This window comes from Equus przewalskii, chromosome X, assembly GCF_037783145.1.
Source record: "Equus przewalskii isolate Varuska chromosome X, EquPr2, whole genome shotgun sequence".
NCBI lineage: Eukaryota > Metazoa > Chordata > Mammalia > Perissodactyla > Equidae > Equus > Equus przewalskii.
In genome coordinates, this window is record NC_091863.1 from 12,523,436 (window position 1) to 12,539,407 (window position 15,972).

The 15,972-nt window shown below is 42.8% G+C and overlaps 2 protein-coding genes across 12 annotated transcripts in view; one reads left to right on the plus strand and one right to left on the minus strand.

Moving 5' to 3' along the window:
* Positions 1 to 15,972, minus strand: part of CTPS2 (CTP synthase 2) — an 89,574-nt gene that overhangs the window by 33,121 nt on the left and 40,481 nt on the right. The window lies entirely within an intron of this gene.
* S100G (S100 calcium binding protein G) lies at positions 7,526 to 11,411 on the plus strand. Of its 2 annotated transcripts, none has more exons than XM_008538136.2 (3): positions 7,526 to 7,672; positions 8,175 to 8,324; positions 11,156 to 11,411. In XM_008538136.2, exons 2-3 carry the CDS (start codon positions 8,190 to 8,192, stop codon positions 11,258 to 11,260), a joined length of 240 nt encoding a protein of 79 aa, XP_008536358.1. In that variant the 5' UTR covers positions 7,526 to 7,672; positions 8,175 to 8,189; the 3' UTR covers positions 11,261 to 11,411. The 2 variants fall into 2 exon arrangements, with proteins under 2 accessions (XP_008536358.1, XP_008536359.1); XM_008538137.2 differs by having other exon boundaries at positions 7,575 to 7,672; positions 8,181 to 8,324.

Genomic DNA, 15,972 nt, shown 5'->3' on the forward strand with positions numbered 1-15,972 from the left:
TCACTGGTCTGTTTTCTCAGTTCTGTTCACTACAATCTCATGGTTTTGTTTCATCTTTCTTTTAAAGTAATTAGGAGAGACTACAGTTGGGTGAGTTAACTTGTTCTAATGGAATTCACAGGCTTCCCTCTCATAAAACCTTTCTGGGTTTTTTTCCCCATACCCTAACTGCCACATTTGCTCTATAGGAATCTTTGACAAGTGGAATTTTCTGAGGTAAAAATTTTCCAAGAACTTCTCTGATCTTATCAGTGCCCCAGAAGAACTTTCCGAGCCATCTGAACCCTGTGCCCCGAGTTCGCTCTAAGAGCCCCTGAGGGGAAGGGGTGGAGAAAAAACCTGAATATGTCCCTTGTTGGATGGAACGCTCAATTCTGAAGTGCTCTTGGCCTTCACATCTCTTCCCTATCTACTTTGGTTGGCTAATTATGGCTAGATTAAGCACTACTGGAGTAAGGCGAGAGAGAGCATTAGCTTCTAGTTCACAAAGCTGAGCTGCTTACGTGTTTTCTAGGAAAGGACAGATAAGGCTACACTATTAACCACAGACTCATAAGACGTCCCAAGTTTATTCAGAGCCTCAATTTCTCTTAAGTTTAAGACAACCTGAACCATCTGGGAAGACCACAGCAATAAACTCCTCCTGGTTCCTTCTTAAAAGTGTACTGTGATTCTTCAGTCCACCCTTACCTGCTGCATTGGGTCCGTCTACCCAGGAAGAGTCTTGTAATGTAGTGTGCTCAGTTATTGGCGAGTTTGGTGTTCAGGAAACTTTCTGGTGTGAACCATTGAGAATAGAGTCAAATGACTCAACTAAGAATAGGAAATCTGACTTACTGTTTACTTGGGATAAACACGACAAACATCTCAAGACCAGAAAATATTTCCGAAATTAAAGTGGAGGCAAGGAGAGAGAAGGAAAATGCACAAGGGCTGCCTAAGGGCATGAAATACTCCTCCAACATAGGGGGAAGTCTGGAAATTCCCGACAGGGCAATGTGAGAATGTTACTCAGAAACAAAGAGGCAAATATCAGGAGAAAGAGCTGGAAGAGTTGACGGTGGAAGAGAGGAAGTAAGGATTACTGAATGTTTTTATTAAAGTCCTTTTGAAACTGTTGGCTTTTTAAACTTTGTCCATGGAATTACTTTAATGAAAATACAAATTTAAGGCCCGAATAGTGAACGTATTATTTAGGTTTTCCACTAGGGTATTAGTTCACGTCACCCCTGCTATTTCAGCAGCAATACATATGACCTGCTCCTGAAACGACAGCACTAAAAGAAATTCTAAGGAGTGACAGCCATGGTGATCCTCCGATTAAAACATGCAAGAATAGAACCCAGTGGAGAAGGTAAAGAGAATGTTAAAGAAAAGATGGGGGAGCAGGTGGGAGCAGCTTTCCAACTCCAAATGATGCCCTGAACGTCAGGGAAAGGAGAAAGGCAGAGCAAGAACTGACAGGAGAATTGCCGCTCTCTCTGGCGTAGGAGCCTCATCCGGGGCTGCCCATCACACACTCAGTCGAAGAACGTCCAGGCCAGGAACAAACTGGTGGGATCCAAACACTCGGGAGGGGGACGTTTGGGGAAGGTCAAGAACACAGTGCCTTTCTGGCCAAGCCTGGCCCAACCAGCTGCCTTGCAGAGTTATCAGGCAATCGTACAAGTCCTACAGGCCCTAAAGATAACACTGTGGTGCCTCTCGGGTTGTAAGCAACCTGATTCAGCAACAAAATTCAGGAAAACATCTTTGTTCCTGGCATTCCTTCCACAAAAAGTGTGAGAGACAGGAGAACATCACAGTTTCAAAACATATCTTTTATCATTACTGGGGTGATTAAAGAAAAGAACCTCAAATATGCTTTAGTTTTAATCTCAACATTTCCCAAATACCCTAAATTTTGCGTTTAAGAGGAAAATGCCTCTTCCGTTACAAAAGGATTGCCTGGCCCGCGGGCTCTGATTTTACTTAAATACGGGCTGTCATCTGATCTCCACTACAGATCTGTCCTTTCTTGGAACTGAACCACATAGTACAAGAAAAATAAAAAAAGATCAATAAGTAACGAAAATTGGTGGTGATAAAGCTTTAGGAGATGTAAAAGTACCACATAGGGATAAATATGGCACTAATTAACCTTTACCAAAGTTTCTGCAGCCCGCAATAAAAGTGCAATGGGTTCAAGATCTTATGCATCTCGGGTGCCTTAAACAACAAGGTTTAGGGAACTTAGGTTCTCTTATCAAAGATGAAATTCCTAAATGGCAGTGCATGAAGGAGGGGAAGCCTTCTAACCAAGCCGCCAGAGCCCTGGGAAGGCTGGCTTCCCTCACGTCCCTTGCCTTTGGACATTTGATTTGGGGATATTGGGAGAGCCTACCCCCCAGCAGACCGTTTCCAGTCTCTTAGGCCACACACACAGTGATTCTCTCAGACTTTCTAGTATATTCTTCATGTATTCTTTACAAGGATTTCCCCAACCCATTCCTTTCCTCCTGTCCATTAAGTTTTTCTGGTTATTTTTTTTTTTCAAGCCTGTTTCGGATTTTGATTCTTTTTTTTTTTTTTTCCAGAAGATTAGCCCTGAGCTAACATCTGCTGCCAACCCTCCTCCTTTTGCTGAGGAAGATTGGCCCTGAGCTAACATCTGTGCCCATCTTCCTCTATTTTTTTTTAAAGATTGGCACCTGAGCTAACATCTGTTGCCAATCTTTTTTTTTTGTCTTCTTCTTCCCAAAGCCTCCCAGTACACAGTTGTATATTCCAGTTGTAGGTCCTTCTGGCTCTGCTATGTGGGACACCATCTCAGCATGGCTTGATGAGCAGTGCTAGGTCCATGCCCAGGATCCAAACCGGCAAAATCGTGGGCTGCCGAAGTAGAGCATGCAAACTTAACCACTTGGCCACAGGGCAGGCCCCATTCCTCTATTTCATATGCGGGAGGCCTGCCACAGTGTGGCTTGATGAGTGGTACATAGGTCCGCGCCTGGGATCCAAACCAGTGACCCCTGGGCCGCCAAAGCAGAGCGTGCCAACTTAACCGCTAAGCCACTAGGCCAGCCCCTGATTTTGATTCTTGATGAGCCATATTCAAGTTGTGCAGAAAGTATGAACCAATTCATGTTGTTCAGTATGAATTAATGCTGAGTCACACTACTAGCTGCAGCAGCCACCATAGCCACAGATCAAATCTAAACTCTTCCACGTGGCACTCAGGTTCCACCACCTCATTCAGAAACCCAGTCTAGCTATGGTCTCTCCATGTATTCTAACTTGTGTTTCCCACCTCAGCCAGAAGGGTCCACTGCCAATGGCTCCTCTGCTCCCCTCCGCACAAGCCCACTACACACATCTTGCCTCTTCACCACTTTTCCTAAGAGGCCTCTCCCTACCATTCCAAGTGGGCTCATGCTTCAGGGGCACCATCCAGTTCTCCTTATTGCCCCATAATTAATACCACCCTGTTATGCTCACCCTACCAAATAAAAAACGTATACATTGTCAATTCATTTTTAATTAATTCTTGTGGTAGTTTGAATGATGCACCCCCTCCCCCCACAAAAAATGTCCAAGTCCTACTCCTTGGAGCCTGTGAATATGATACCTCACATGACAAAAAGGACTTTGCAGATATGATTAAATTAAGGCTCTTGAGATGGGAAGATTATCTTGAGTTATCTGGGTGGGCCCAGTGTCACCACAGGGTCTTTATGAGAGGGAAGCAAGAGAGTCAGAATCAGAGAAGGAGATGGATGACAAAGCAGAGGCCAGAGAGAAAGAGAGAGAGAGAGATTGGAAGGTGCTGCATTGCTGGCTTTGAAGACGGAAAAAAAGGCCATGAGTGGGCAGTCTCTAGAAGCCGGAAAAGGCCAAGAAACAGATTCCCCCCTAGAGCCTCCAGAAGGAATGCATTCTACCAACTCACTTTACACCTCTCAGATCCAGGACAGGAAGAAAATTAATTTGCCTTGTTTTAAGCCACTAAGCTTGTGGTAATGTGTTACAGCAGCAATAGGGAACTAATACAGTCCGTTACTGTATACAACTTTAACCTCCATCATTTTGTATATGTGCCTCCTCTCATAAACTAAAGTGTGGGCTTGCCAAGCACAAGAACCAGATCTTCTCTGTCTCCACCAGAGTCCAGTAGAGCGTCAGGTTCTGATCGAGTGCTCCATAATTAAAGCCCCCTAGATTTTTATCAAAAACTAAGAGAGGAGACTAAGGGACTGGTCAGTGGGCCTAAGAGCGGCGGAGGGGTCTCTGAGATGCCGTGGATCGTCCCAAGCTGCAGGCAGGTCACTTCAGCAGATGGGAGAGGAGAGGCAGTGCCCTGCTCTGAGGCAGAGGCACCACAGTGCTCAAGCCCACCTCTCATCTGATACAGGGCCATTATTTCCCTTTCTGTCTTCCCAACCCGCCATATCACAGAGCAGCAAGAGGATGCAATCTATGATGGTGAAAGCATTGAGCAGTCCTATGAATTCGTATTTATCTTCCAGTCTTTTAAACTTGGTTTTTTTCCACCAGTAAATAAAGGCGTATATTACTTCCATCAGAAAAAGAACATTCTTCTACCTCAGGTGTGACCATAACACTTAAATCGAAGTCCTACCTCTGGGCCTCACACTAACATTTACCAGCTCTTCTCACAGAAGCCCCACTCCTGGGAGGGGGCAGGTGGCACAGTGGCTGAGGGTGCAGGCTGGGCCTAGGCTAGAAACCCAGCTCCATTACCCCCCAGCGATGTGACCTTGAATGGGTCCTTGACAGTCTCTGTAGACTGGAGGTAACAGTGGTATCCGAGTCACAGGAATGCAGCAGGAATTTCTCAAGGTAATAGGTCAGGTCCGGGGGCCTCACACAGCCCACAGTAAAAATCAGCTCTCAATAAACGTGCTATGATCAGGAGGCCTCAGGAGGCCTCAGGGAACTCAACCACCCAGGGCCAGCACAGGCAGGCCTCCAAACCGGTGAGACCCACAGCCCAGGAAAAGGTTGGAAGTGGAAAAGAAGGTGAACCCTGTCCTAGGGCTCAGGGAAGGCAGGGAAGGAGATGGGGCTCCCTTTTAGGGACGGCTGCACCGGAGCAGTCAGGGTCTCCTCCAAACCTCAGGATCAAAGACCACATGGAGAGCACTTCCCACCCATTTTGTTTTGCAGGGCCTGGGTACTGATACTGCACCCTCTTCCTGAAGGTGCTTTTCCAGGCGCTGCCTGCTGTGGACTTCAGTAGAAGAACGCAGCTACGGAAGCCTCTGGTACCCGGAGCTTTTAAAATAAGTTACTCTTAGCTTTCCTAGGAAAAACATAAGTCTGTCCAAAGATCAAGCAATTGAATAGTGAGGTGACAAGTAACCTTTGCCTCTCCATTTCTCCATAACCAATCTTGTGCCTGTCATTTTTTCCCCTTTCTCTAGTTTCAAAATGCACTCTTTTGAACACACCCTGCATTTATCGCCCGTCTCCATATATTTTTAGTTAATGTTTCATGAGAATATCTATTGGTGGCTTTCATGTTTCCCACTGCAGGTTTACCCTCACACTTGAGTCTATAGGTAAAGAGAAAAATAAGAGATGAGAGATGTGACTGGCAGAGCTGAGCAAGTAAAAATTTAAGAAGACCCATGAGTCATTTGTCAAGTTTTGTTATCGTTACTACAAGCATTAAGTTCTAACAACAAGCAGCATTGGGCCTATTTTAATCAGAGGTCTTCCCTTGAAACGAGAGACTTGTAGCCTAAAAGACTATTAACCAATACTGTTCCAAATGTTTTTCTTAGAGTTAATTTTATATATATACACACACATACATACATACACACATGTCATATATATGTCGTGTTATATATAACACATACCTGTCATATAACAGATAGTTACTAAAATCATATAGTTATATATTATATAGTTATTAAGGTCATACATAGTTAATATAATCATTTCTTCAATATAGACTCAAGAAATGTAACAACTGCCATGTTGATTTTAACTCAAGAGCTAATTTGAGAGAACAGATGATCTAAGATGCTATTTCCACAACTGGAGAAATTTGAATATGGGTTGTGATAATAGCATTGTGGTTGTGTGAGAGAGGAGATAAGATGCTGAGGTATTTAGGTGGAAGTTTCTGGATATATGTAACTAATTCTCAAATGGTTCAAGGGGGGAAAGGTTTCTGTCCACAGAAAGAGAAAGCAAATGTGGAAATGTTAGCGATTAGTGAATCTGGGCAAAATGTGGGTTGATGTTCACTAACTATTCTTGCAACTTTTCTGTAGATTTGAAATGTTTTAAAAAGGTCTTAGAGGGAAAACAACAATCTTATCGATTGCTCAACAAAACCCTACTTCCTCCAAGGTAAAACAGAGCATAAGTATAAAAACACTGGAAATTCTCTAAAATCTTGATTAAAATGCATTGCCAAAATTAGAATATTTTTGTGTAAAAGTCTTATAACTAAAAAGAAAATGCTTATCTTTACTCCAAGAAGTGAGTTAATACATAGTCAAAATACTGATGCATACCAAAGTCAAAGAATCTGAGATAAAAGCAAGGATAACATATACAAGACAGCGAAGGTGCATGGAACGATGACCGATGACCATTCGGGATTGGTGGGAAGCTTTTAAGGAACTCTAAGAGATTTCACATTTGTTCTCCAAGGTAGACAAGGCCCTAGAATTTTAGGGCTGAATAATGAAGGGTCAGCGAAAATTATACAGGAGTGGAAGTGTCCAAGTGGTTAAAAGCTGGTAAGTGCTTTTAAAGTCGATCTGAAAACCCTTGTTGTGAGTTATAATCAGTATTAGATCAATGTCCCCATTCTTTCATGGAACTCTTTCCAATAGAAATAAATTTTGTCTCCAATTTTAAAGCCCGGCAGTTCTAAAAGTTCGAAGTATTTCCAATTGAATAAAAGTCAGTCAAGTGTTTTCACAAGTTTTTAGAATGATTAACAAAATATATTTGGTAAAGAAAAGGGTATTAAACAAAAAGCATATATGGGAACAAATAATAAAAAGGTTGAAAAACGACCGCACTACTTGGTAATCTTGCTTTGCCAAATAAAACCACAAATTACTGTGTATCTTCTCCCCGCTTCTTAAACCTGCTTCTCAATGATACTTCTATTCATTCATTCAGTTATTCAAATATTTAAGCATCTAATATGTACAAAACATCAGAGGGACTTCAACAGCCAGACCGCAATTTTTTAAAACTATGTAGTATTGACCATCTATTATAGTATTTTCGTTCCTGGATGTGAAGAAAGTTATTTTTTCAAACTTAAATATGCGACTAAATTGAAATAAACCAACCTTCCATATTTAAGCTTTCCGAAAGGTGAACAGTGAGCAAACCATAATTCTACCTTGGAGGGAAAATATAACCTAAGGGGGAAAAAATCCACGCTTACTCTTGGGACTCTGAACCATGAAGCAATTGGGGAGGGGCCCCTTTATTGTATCTTGCCCTTAGTTACGAGGTTCATGCAATCTTAAGCTCGGTTTCAAAAACCATTAATAATTACCCTTAAGAGGCAAACAAAAGGAAAATTTCATAATCAGCGTGGTGTGCCTGTGAAGACTATAAAAGCCGCACAACCCTGCTCAGCTCCTCACACTCCTGTTCCATTCTCCTAGCTGCCTCACTGCTGGGTGACCAGGTAAGTGTGATCTTAGTATTATCTGGAGCTCCTTCTGCTTGCATTGATATTCACTCTGCTTCCTTTCAGAATGGTGTGAACGATAATGGTCTGGGGAGAAAGTGGGTTTGTGCCATCTAAACAGTCACTTAGAGGCTAGAAGCTGTGGTCAGGGTTCTTCAAGACCACAGCCTAGAGCGCAGACCAGGTACATAAAAAGTAAAGAATATCATAATTACCAATAAAAGTGTTTGGCTCCAGGGACTATCTCCTAACAGATGTACTCTAAGAACAAACATTTACAATACTGTCTAAGATGATTCTCTTTAAAATATGTGCAGTTCCAACGGTTCCTGCCGCCTCCCTTCTCCTCCTCCCCCTCTATTTCTTCTCTCCCTCCCCCCTTTTCTTTACTTTCCCCCACCTGTGCCAAGGAAACAGCCCAAGGGCACTAAACCCTTGCTGGCAATCATCAGTATAAAACTCCACTCCAGCTTTTTGGTAAATTCATTTCTTTCCCAAGTTACAGGACACCAAAATGAGCGTGAAAAAGTCTCCTGAAGAACTGAAGAAAATCTTTGAAAAATATGCAGCCAAAGAAGGTGATCCAGACCAGCTGTCGAAGGAGGAGCTGAAGCTACTGATCCAGAATGAACTCCCCGCTTTACTGAAAGTGAGTGCACAACCGCAGAGCCCGCTGAACCGGCCTCTGATGGGGGGAGTGGAAGTGGGTGCGGAGAGGAAAGGACACAGGGAGAGCCTGAGAGCTGCGACACTGAGCACTGAGCGCAGCTCGGCCGGGGCAGGGTGCGCAGCAGCCCAGGCGCCAGCATCGCTTGAGGGAAGCATCGCTTGAACCGGTGCTTTCCGCCCCTGGTGGCAGGTCACGGTTCAGACAGCAATCTCCTAGAAAGCCAGGGCCGAGCCGTCTATCCCTCACAGCCTGGGGGATAGTACTCTAGCCAGAGCAAACGGAAGCAGGGGTTGCACTTTCACTGAGCTGGGCCTGGAAGACCCGCTGGTCGCCAAGCAGACACACCAAGGCCTTCAGCCTGGAATCAGCAGCCCCGTGCCAGGCTTTCGGAAAACAAAGGGGCTGGCAAAATAACAGTCAGCCTTGGACGTGCTTCTCTGTTATAGGTAGGATCTCTCAACAACACCAACACTTACTTGGCAGTCCCTTAAGAAAACCTGCCTCTCACTGACAAATTGCCCTCTGTCGACAACCATTTAAATTTCAAAAGTATTTAAATTTGTGCTAATTTGCGTCAAGCACCTAAATGTGTGTTAATGAGGCAACCATGCATTTCTAAACAATCTTCCGGACTGCCTCTCCTTAGCCATAAAGTTTCTCATCAAAGCCGCCTCAGAGTTGTCAAAATCTAAACGCATCTGGAGGCCATGAGGAACAGGGAACTGCTGATTGTCCGGGCTCCGATGCCTTCCCTTGCAACTAAAAGCCACCTTCAAAATAGAAGCAACCTGTGCAACTATCACATCTCACTTGGTCACTATTTAGCTGTAACTTCAGAAGAAAGCATTTGCTTCTCAGATTTTAGCCAGAAATGTCCCTTCTGCCAATATGACATGTGAGAAGGTTTCTGGTCTTAGTTGTTGAGGTTTCTGTTTTTAGCACTATAAAGAAAAGTGGTTGAATTCAGTGAGCTTATAATCCAATATTTTCTCATTTTCTTCTAGTTAAAACATAGAATAACTTTAAAAAAAAGTTCAAGGTGCTAGCAGAAAGAGAGACTTTTTAATTAAAAATAAAAACAAAGGTTTCTGAGAAAGACTAAATCCTAAAAAAACTGTTAAATTTTTCCAAAAGGAAAAACAATAATAATAATAATAAGAGGAAGGAATAATAATAAAAGGAAGGAATAATAATAATAAAAGGAAGAAAAATAATCTGACAGGAAAGCCTAGGCAATCTACATGAACATGTTGTTTTAAAAGGTAAGACTGGGGAATTTTTCTATATTTAATGTATTTCCTATAGAAAACATATGACTTTTATAATTTGAATAAAGGTAGGAAGACTAATGGTAAATTTTGAAAAATCTACTTACCAAGTCATGTACCTGATTATATTTCCATAAGGATTACTAAGGTTTTCCAAGCTATACTCTGTTTACATCATCACCTTGTATGGTTTAGAATCTAGTAAATACTTCAGGAAAACAGTGTTTGGTATTTATAAAACAGACGCTGAATACCTTACAGTTTGTTATCACAACAAAGTGCCAAATGTCTTTGTAGGAATCTTAGGGGTTACGACATATCTTGATATAGAGGTCTGTGGCACAACAATGTGAACATACTTAACACTACAGAACTGGACACTTAGAAATGGTTAAGATGGTAAAGGTTATGTTATGCGGTTTTTTACCACAATTAAAAAACAGTTTTGAAGCTGACTTATAAACAATAGGTTTCCTAGGTACTATTTTGTCACAGACAGAAAGTCAGAGCTGCAATGGCTTTAAGATTTGAGTTTTACGGCAAAGACAAAAAGTGTCTGCTTAAGACACTACAGGAATATCAATAGTCAATAGGGCGTCAAGGTGAACATGATCTCATGTAACATCTCCAGCAGTGGTTCTCTGAGCGTGGTCAGTCCTAGACCAGCAGCATCAACAGCACCGGGGAACCTGTGGGAAACACAGATTCTCAGGCCTCCCCCCAAGCCTAGCGAATCCGAAACTCTAGGAGTGGGACCCATCAATCTGTATTTGCTAGGGTCAGCAAGCCCATCTGGTAATTCTGATGCACGAAGTGTGAGAACCATTGATGCAAAGTCATCATGCACAGCACAGAGGTGGGCTGCAGCCCAGGGTCTGGAAACAACTGGGGTCATTGCTAGTTAAAGGGTTGGGCTCTAGAGACAATGTTTGAGCCCCAAGCCCTCTTCTGACCAGCTGTGAGGCCTGGAGCAAGTGAGCAGCTGTCTCAGAGCCTCAGTCTCCTCATCTGTAAAGTGGGTCTCTCCCACAGAGTGGTTGGGAGGACTGCAGAGGCTACAGAAAGCCCTCGGCACAGTGCTGGCCAGTGGCCAGCCATGCATGCTGCCTCAGGTTAGATGGCGGCCCAGCCCTGGAGCTGGACGCAAAACCAGCTCCCAGGAAAACCCTGGGAAAGCAATCCTCAACTGTTTGTGGGCCGTGGGCCCCTCGGCAGTCCAGTGAAGCCCTCGGGCTCCTTCTCGAAAGAAAGTTTTCAGAGGCATAAAGAAAAATACAGAAGATTACCTAGAAACCCGATTATATTAAAATAATAAATGTGTGATATGGGAAAAAAAAAAAAAAGGATAGCCAGTTCTGTGACATGGAGCAATACTACAGCTAAAGTTAGTTTTTCCACCTCTACCTCTCAGCAGCATATGACCAAAAACTCAGCTGCCTTCTTGGAACGCAGACCTAGTGCCTCTAATTTCAGAGAATGTGGAGCGGTAACTGATTCATTTTCTCTCCTCTCACTTATCCCATCTTTTTTGTCTAAAACTAGGGTTCAAGCTCCATTGATGACCTCTTCAAAGAACTGGACAAGAACGGAGATGGAGAAGTTAGTTTTGAAGAATTCCAGGTGTTAGTGAAAAAGATATCCCAGTGAAAGAAAAAACGAAACAATGTCATTCTAAGCCCCGAAAGAAGAGCACCTGGGATGTGGCCCTACTCTAGATGAATGGCTAAAGTCTCTGTTTCATTCTTTGCTATTGTAATAATCCGGTGGTGAGGCCCTAATAAAGAAATTCTTAAACATGTCTTACCTCGTCAAGTACTGACTCCCATAGTTTAATGGATCTAAAGGTAACTTGAGTCTGATGCATCTAATTTTATAGATTAAAAAAAATTGAAAAGGCCCAGAATAGTGCCGTGATCTTGACCAAGACTACAAAGATGTTGGCAGAGACGTGGAAAGAATTCTGACATGCCAAACTAACTCCCTCACTCCACTCCTCAACCAGAATAACCCTGTTCCAAAAAAAAGAATAACTGTTCCTTGCTCTCCCTCCCTAACTACTCAGTGCTCACATTCTTTCCACTTTCAACTCGTATCAATAGCTAGTGAGAAACAGAATTGAAAAAACAGACACTTGGCTTTAAAGTCATCTCCCAGCACTCGCTGTGCTTTTTGAGTCAATGACCTTCTCAGGGAATAGAAGGAAGACAAGACCAAGAATCAGATCTGCTCCATCACCCAGGGGCTAGCCTTTGTACTGGTATGCGATGTGTAAAATAAAAGGGACAGGAAGACAGAGGGCCCTCCCAGCTCTGGCATCCTGTGCTCCTGGGACTCTCGGAATCTCAGAAACAGTTAGCTCTCAAGTTCCACTTGTTGAGTCCAGCTAGGGGAACAGAAGAGTGGGGAGTGTGGGAGTGGAATTTAACCAAAAAAAAGAAAAATGACTTCTAACCCCTCCACCAAGAAACAAAGGAGATTTTTATATACAGTGAGAGAATGTTTACATACAATTTGTGGCATTCTAATTCAACACAAGAGCATACTCATGGCATCAAAAGCCTTAAATAGGGGTTGGCCCTGTGGCCGAGTGGTTAAGTTCGCGCGGTCCGCTGCAGGCGGCCCAGTGTTTTGTTGGTTCGAATCCTGGGTGCGGACATGGCACTGCTCATCAAACCACGCTGAGGCAGCGTCCCACATGCCGCAACTAGAAGGACCCACAACGAAGAATATACAACTATGTAACGGGGGGCTTTGGGGAGAAAAAGGAGAAAAATAAAATCTTTAAAAAAAAAAAAGCCTTAAATATTTCCAGGGACTATATTTCTAATATAGTGTAATATAGTCTAAATATTTCTAATGACTATATAGTGATTATATTCCACTGCAGGGATATCCCATAATAGTCTTAAGTATTTACCCATTGTAAAGCATTTAGATTATTGTCATTTCTGATTCTTCTAATTAACGTTATAATGAGTACCTGTTTATATCTCTGTCAACGTATCAGATTTCCTTAGGAGAATTTCTGAGGAGCAAATGTCTAAGCCAGTGGGCATGAATATTTTTATGGTTTGTGAAACAGACCCCCAATTGATTTTCCAAAAGGTTGTATTGATTCATATTTCTACAAACAGGCAGGAAAACACCAGCCTCACTCCCCAGACAGCATTAGCCAGCATTACCCATTTTAACAACTTTATTAGTCACAAGAGTGCACGTCTTTTATTTGTCTCTGTTTTTAACAGGAATCCCCTACTATTTCACCATTGAGTTTACTGTTGGATATTGGTTTGTAAAAGGTATTCTTTCTCTTGTTTAAGAAGTATTCTTCTCTTCCTAGTTTGCTATGAGATTGTGAGCAGCAGGGTTTAGATACTGGAGACTGCCTATTGAGCATCTATGCTGACATAGAGGTTGTCTCTTTTGTTTGATCAATATGATGCGTTAATCGATTTAACTCCTGGGATAAACACACTATTCAGTCATGATCGATTATTCTTTAATGCTTTTTAAATTAGTCTACTATTTTATTCAAGATTTTCACATCTTTATTAATAACCAACATTAGTCTATAGTTTGGGATTTTATTTTTTGTTGCGTGTGATTTGTTGAGTTCTAATATCTAGGTCATGCTAGCTTCCCATTTTAGCCTATGTTCTGGACCTCAATCAGCTGCTCGCAGAGTAAATACACATTATCTCTTTCAACTCCAACATATATAAAGCACCTACTGTGGGCAAGGCATTATACAAGATGCCAAAGGAGATACAAATTTCCAGACCTCTGGGATCCTAAGTCAGTCAATCTGGGATCAGGCTAGGGAAAGGCTTACTTGAGGAAATGGTATTTCAACTGGAATTTGTAGGAGGAGCCTTGAGGGGAGCCTGCAGGGAATGGGCACGACTGGACATTCAAAAAGAGAGAAAACACCCCAAGGAAACACATCATGTCCAAGCACAAGGCAGTACAGGGGACGCACACACTACGTTTTGGGTGGAAAGCCAGCTTTGAGGAATAAAGAAAGCACACTAGCTTCAGATCATGAAAATCCTTGGTTGCCATGCCAAACCAAGGTCAGAAAGGGAGCAGGAAGGTATAGGAGTCAGAAAGTGACGTGAATGTGCTTTAGGAAGATGAGGTGGCACCAAGAAATAGTCTGCAAGGGGAGGTGGTCCCAGAGTGGAGGTCAGAGCTAGGCAGGAGGCCTCCCAGGCAAGCTGGGCAAGCTGGGCAGGCCTCGAAGGCACACCACCAATGCACAGGAAATGTATGGGAGAGATACTTTCTCCACCTGGCTGAGATTTACTGACGTGGACGAATTCATTTGAGGGTTAACCCTCAAGAAGGGTGAAAATGTTGTGTGTGGTGTGGGTGTATGGTGTCTGTATGTGTGTGTGTGTGTGTGTGTGTGTGTGTGTGTGTGTGTGTGTGCGCGCGCGCACGCACGGCTATTTCATTGGCCTTCCTGGCCTGGTTTCCAATATTGATTTCATCTCCCACATCCAACAGGATTCACCTGAATTTCCTCTTGAATCAACCGCACCAGCATTTTGTCAGCCACAAAACTCCAATCCTCATTAGATTGTAGGCTCCACCAGGGCAAGAAGTTTTATCTGTTCTTTTACTGATGTAGCCCCAAGTCTAGATCGGGGCCTGGCACATGGGAGACGCTCAATAGCTACTTACTGAATGAATAATTCTTGACTATCCAGTCAGTAAATCTTGTTGATTCATTCCATAAAGCCGCTTTGCCAGCCAGGTCTTTCTACTGTAACTCCCACTCCCACCTGGCTCCTTAGATCACAGACGGACGCTGCTGTAATACTCAACCACATGAGACCTCCAGGAGTCTTTTCTCCCTCTCTATCTCCCATGCCAGCTGAATCTTCCTAAAGCACCCATTCTATTGGAAAGCCTTCAGTAATGAGTATGGTATTTGCATAATATGTCACAGTTAACAGGTATCAGCTTCTTGGTTCCCTATTGCCTTCAGGATTAATCTTGGCACTGACACTCAGGGACCTCCACAAATCTGCACCAATCTTGATTTCCCTCCACTTCCCTACTGGAGCCACGTTCTTCAGCCAAGCTATCTCCTATTTTATGACCAAATCCTGGACATTCCAGCCTAGCGTACGCCTCTCCTCCTTTCTATGAAATTTCCAAGCCTTTGACAATCTTCCCTTCTTACTCTAACCCACAGCATTTTTCCCTGACTCTGAATTCTTAAAGTATCTAAGGTCTACCTGCACCGTGTAATACCATGACCACTAGATCAGGTGGCTATTGACATTTAAATTAAGTATAATTAAGTAAAATCTAAAATTCAGTTCCTCGACCACACTAGCCACATTTCAAGTGCTCCGTAGTCCCATGTGGCTAGTGGCTACCACATTGGATGGCACCAATACAGAACATTCTATCATGGCAGAAAGCTCTAGATGACAGTGCTAGTAGCATTAATGAGGTCCTATTTACATACTGCCCATGTATTTCGTTATATGTTTCACCAATCTATGCCTTGTGTCTCCAACTAAACTGCAAGTATGGCTGTGGTGCAACTCATCTGTAATACGCTATATTTAGGACTGCACTTAAGTGGACTAGCTCCAAAAGCACAGTGACTTTTTTCTTTTTAATAATCTCTTTCTGCTACCATCCAGCTATTTCTACCGCAAAAAAATCTTTCAAGTGATTGAAATACCTATTCCTAAGGCATCTCCCATTGAGCTCAAGGTATAAAAGCTTTAAAATACATTAGCTTTGAAGAACTCATTTAGTCATTCATTTACTGTTAAAATTATGGACTCCCCTTGTGATTCACTAATGGGGGCTTACTCCTAGCCTCTCTGTCTCCTTTCGAAATGTAGACTCAGGTAAGGGGGAGGGCCAGGTAGAAAAGATGTCCTTGCCATTAGGCAGCAGCCATCATGCCTGGAAGAATTTTTCTTTTCCCAGATAGAAAGCAGTTACTATGGCCAACAGCCTGATATCAACTCTGAACCTATCATCCCCACAGAGACAGGATTAAGCGACTATTAGGCCCTCAGACTGGTCCATAAAAGGCTATTTTGCCTATAACATAGCTGTTTTCCTGATGGCTGCTTTTATGGGAAAAAAGTTCTTTAGCCCAAACTAAGCTCCAAATGACTTCTGTAAGGTTGTTTTGTTAGTTGGGAGATGCTTAATACAATGTTCTAAATGTAAAGCAGTCTTCAAAGTAACAAAAGTTGCCTGAAAGCTTACTCTAAGTGGCTGTCCGGGTTTTAATGCCTCTTAACTTGCTTTCCATATGAAGTTGTCAAAAAAAAAACCACGGAAGTAGAAAATATTTCAAACAGGGCTTCAACTAAAGGCAG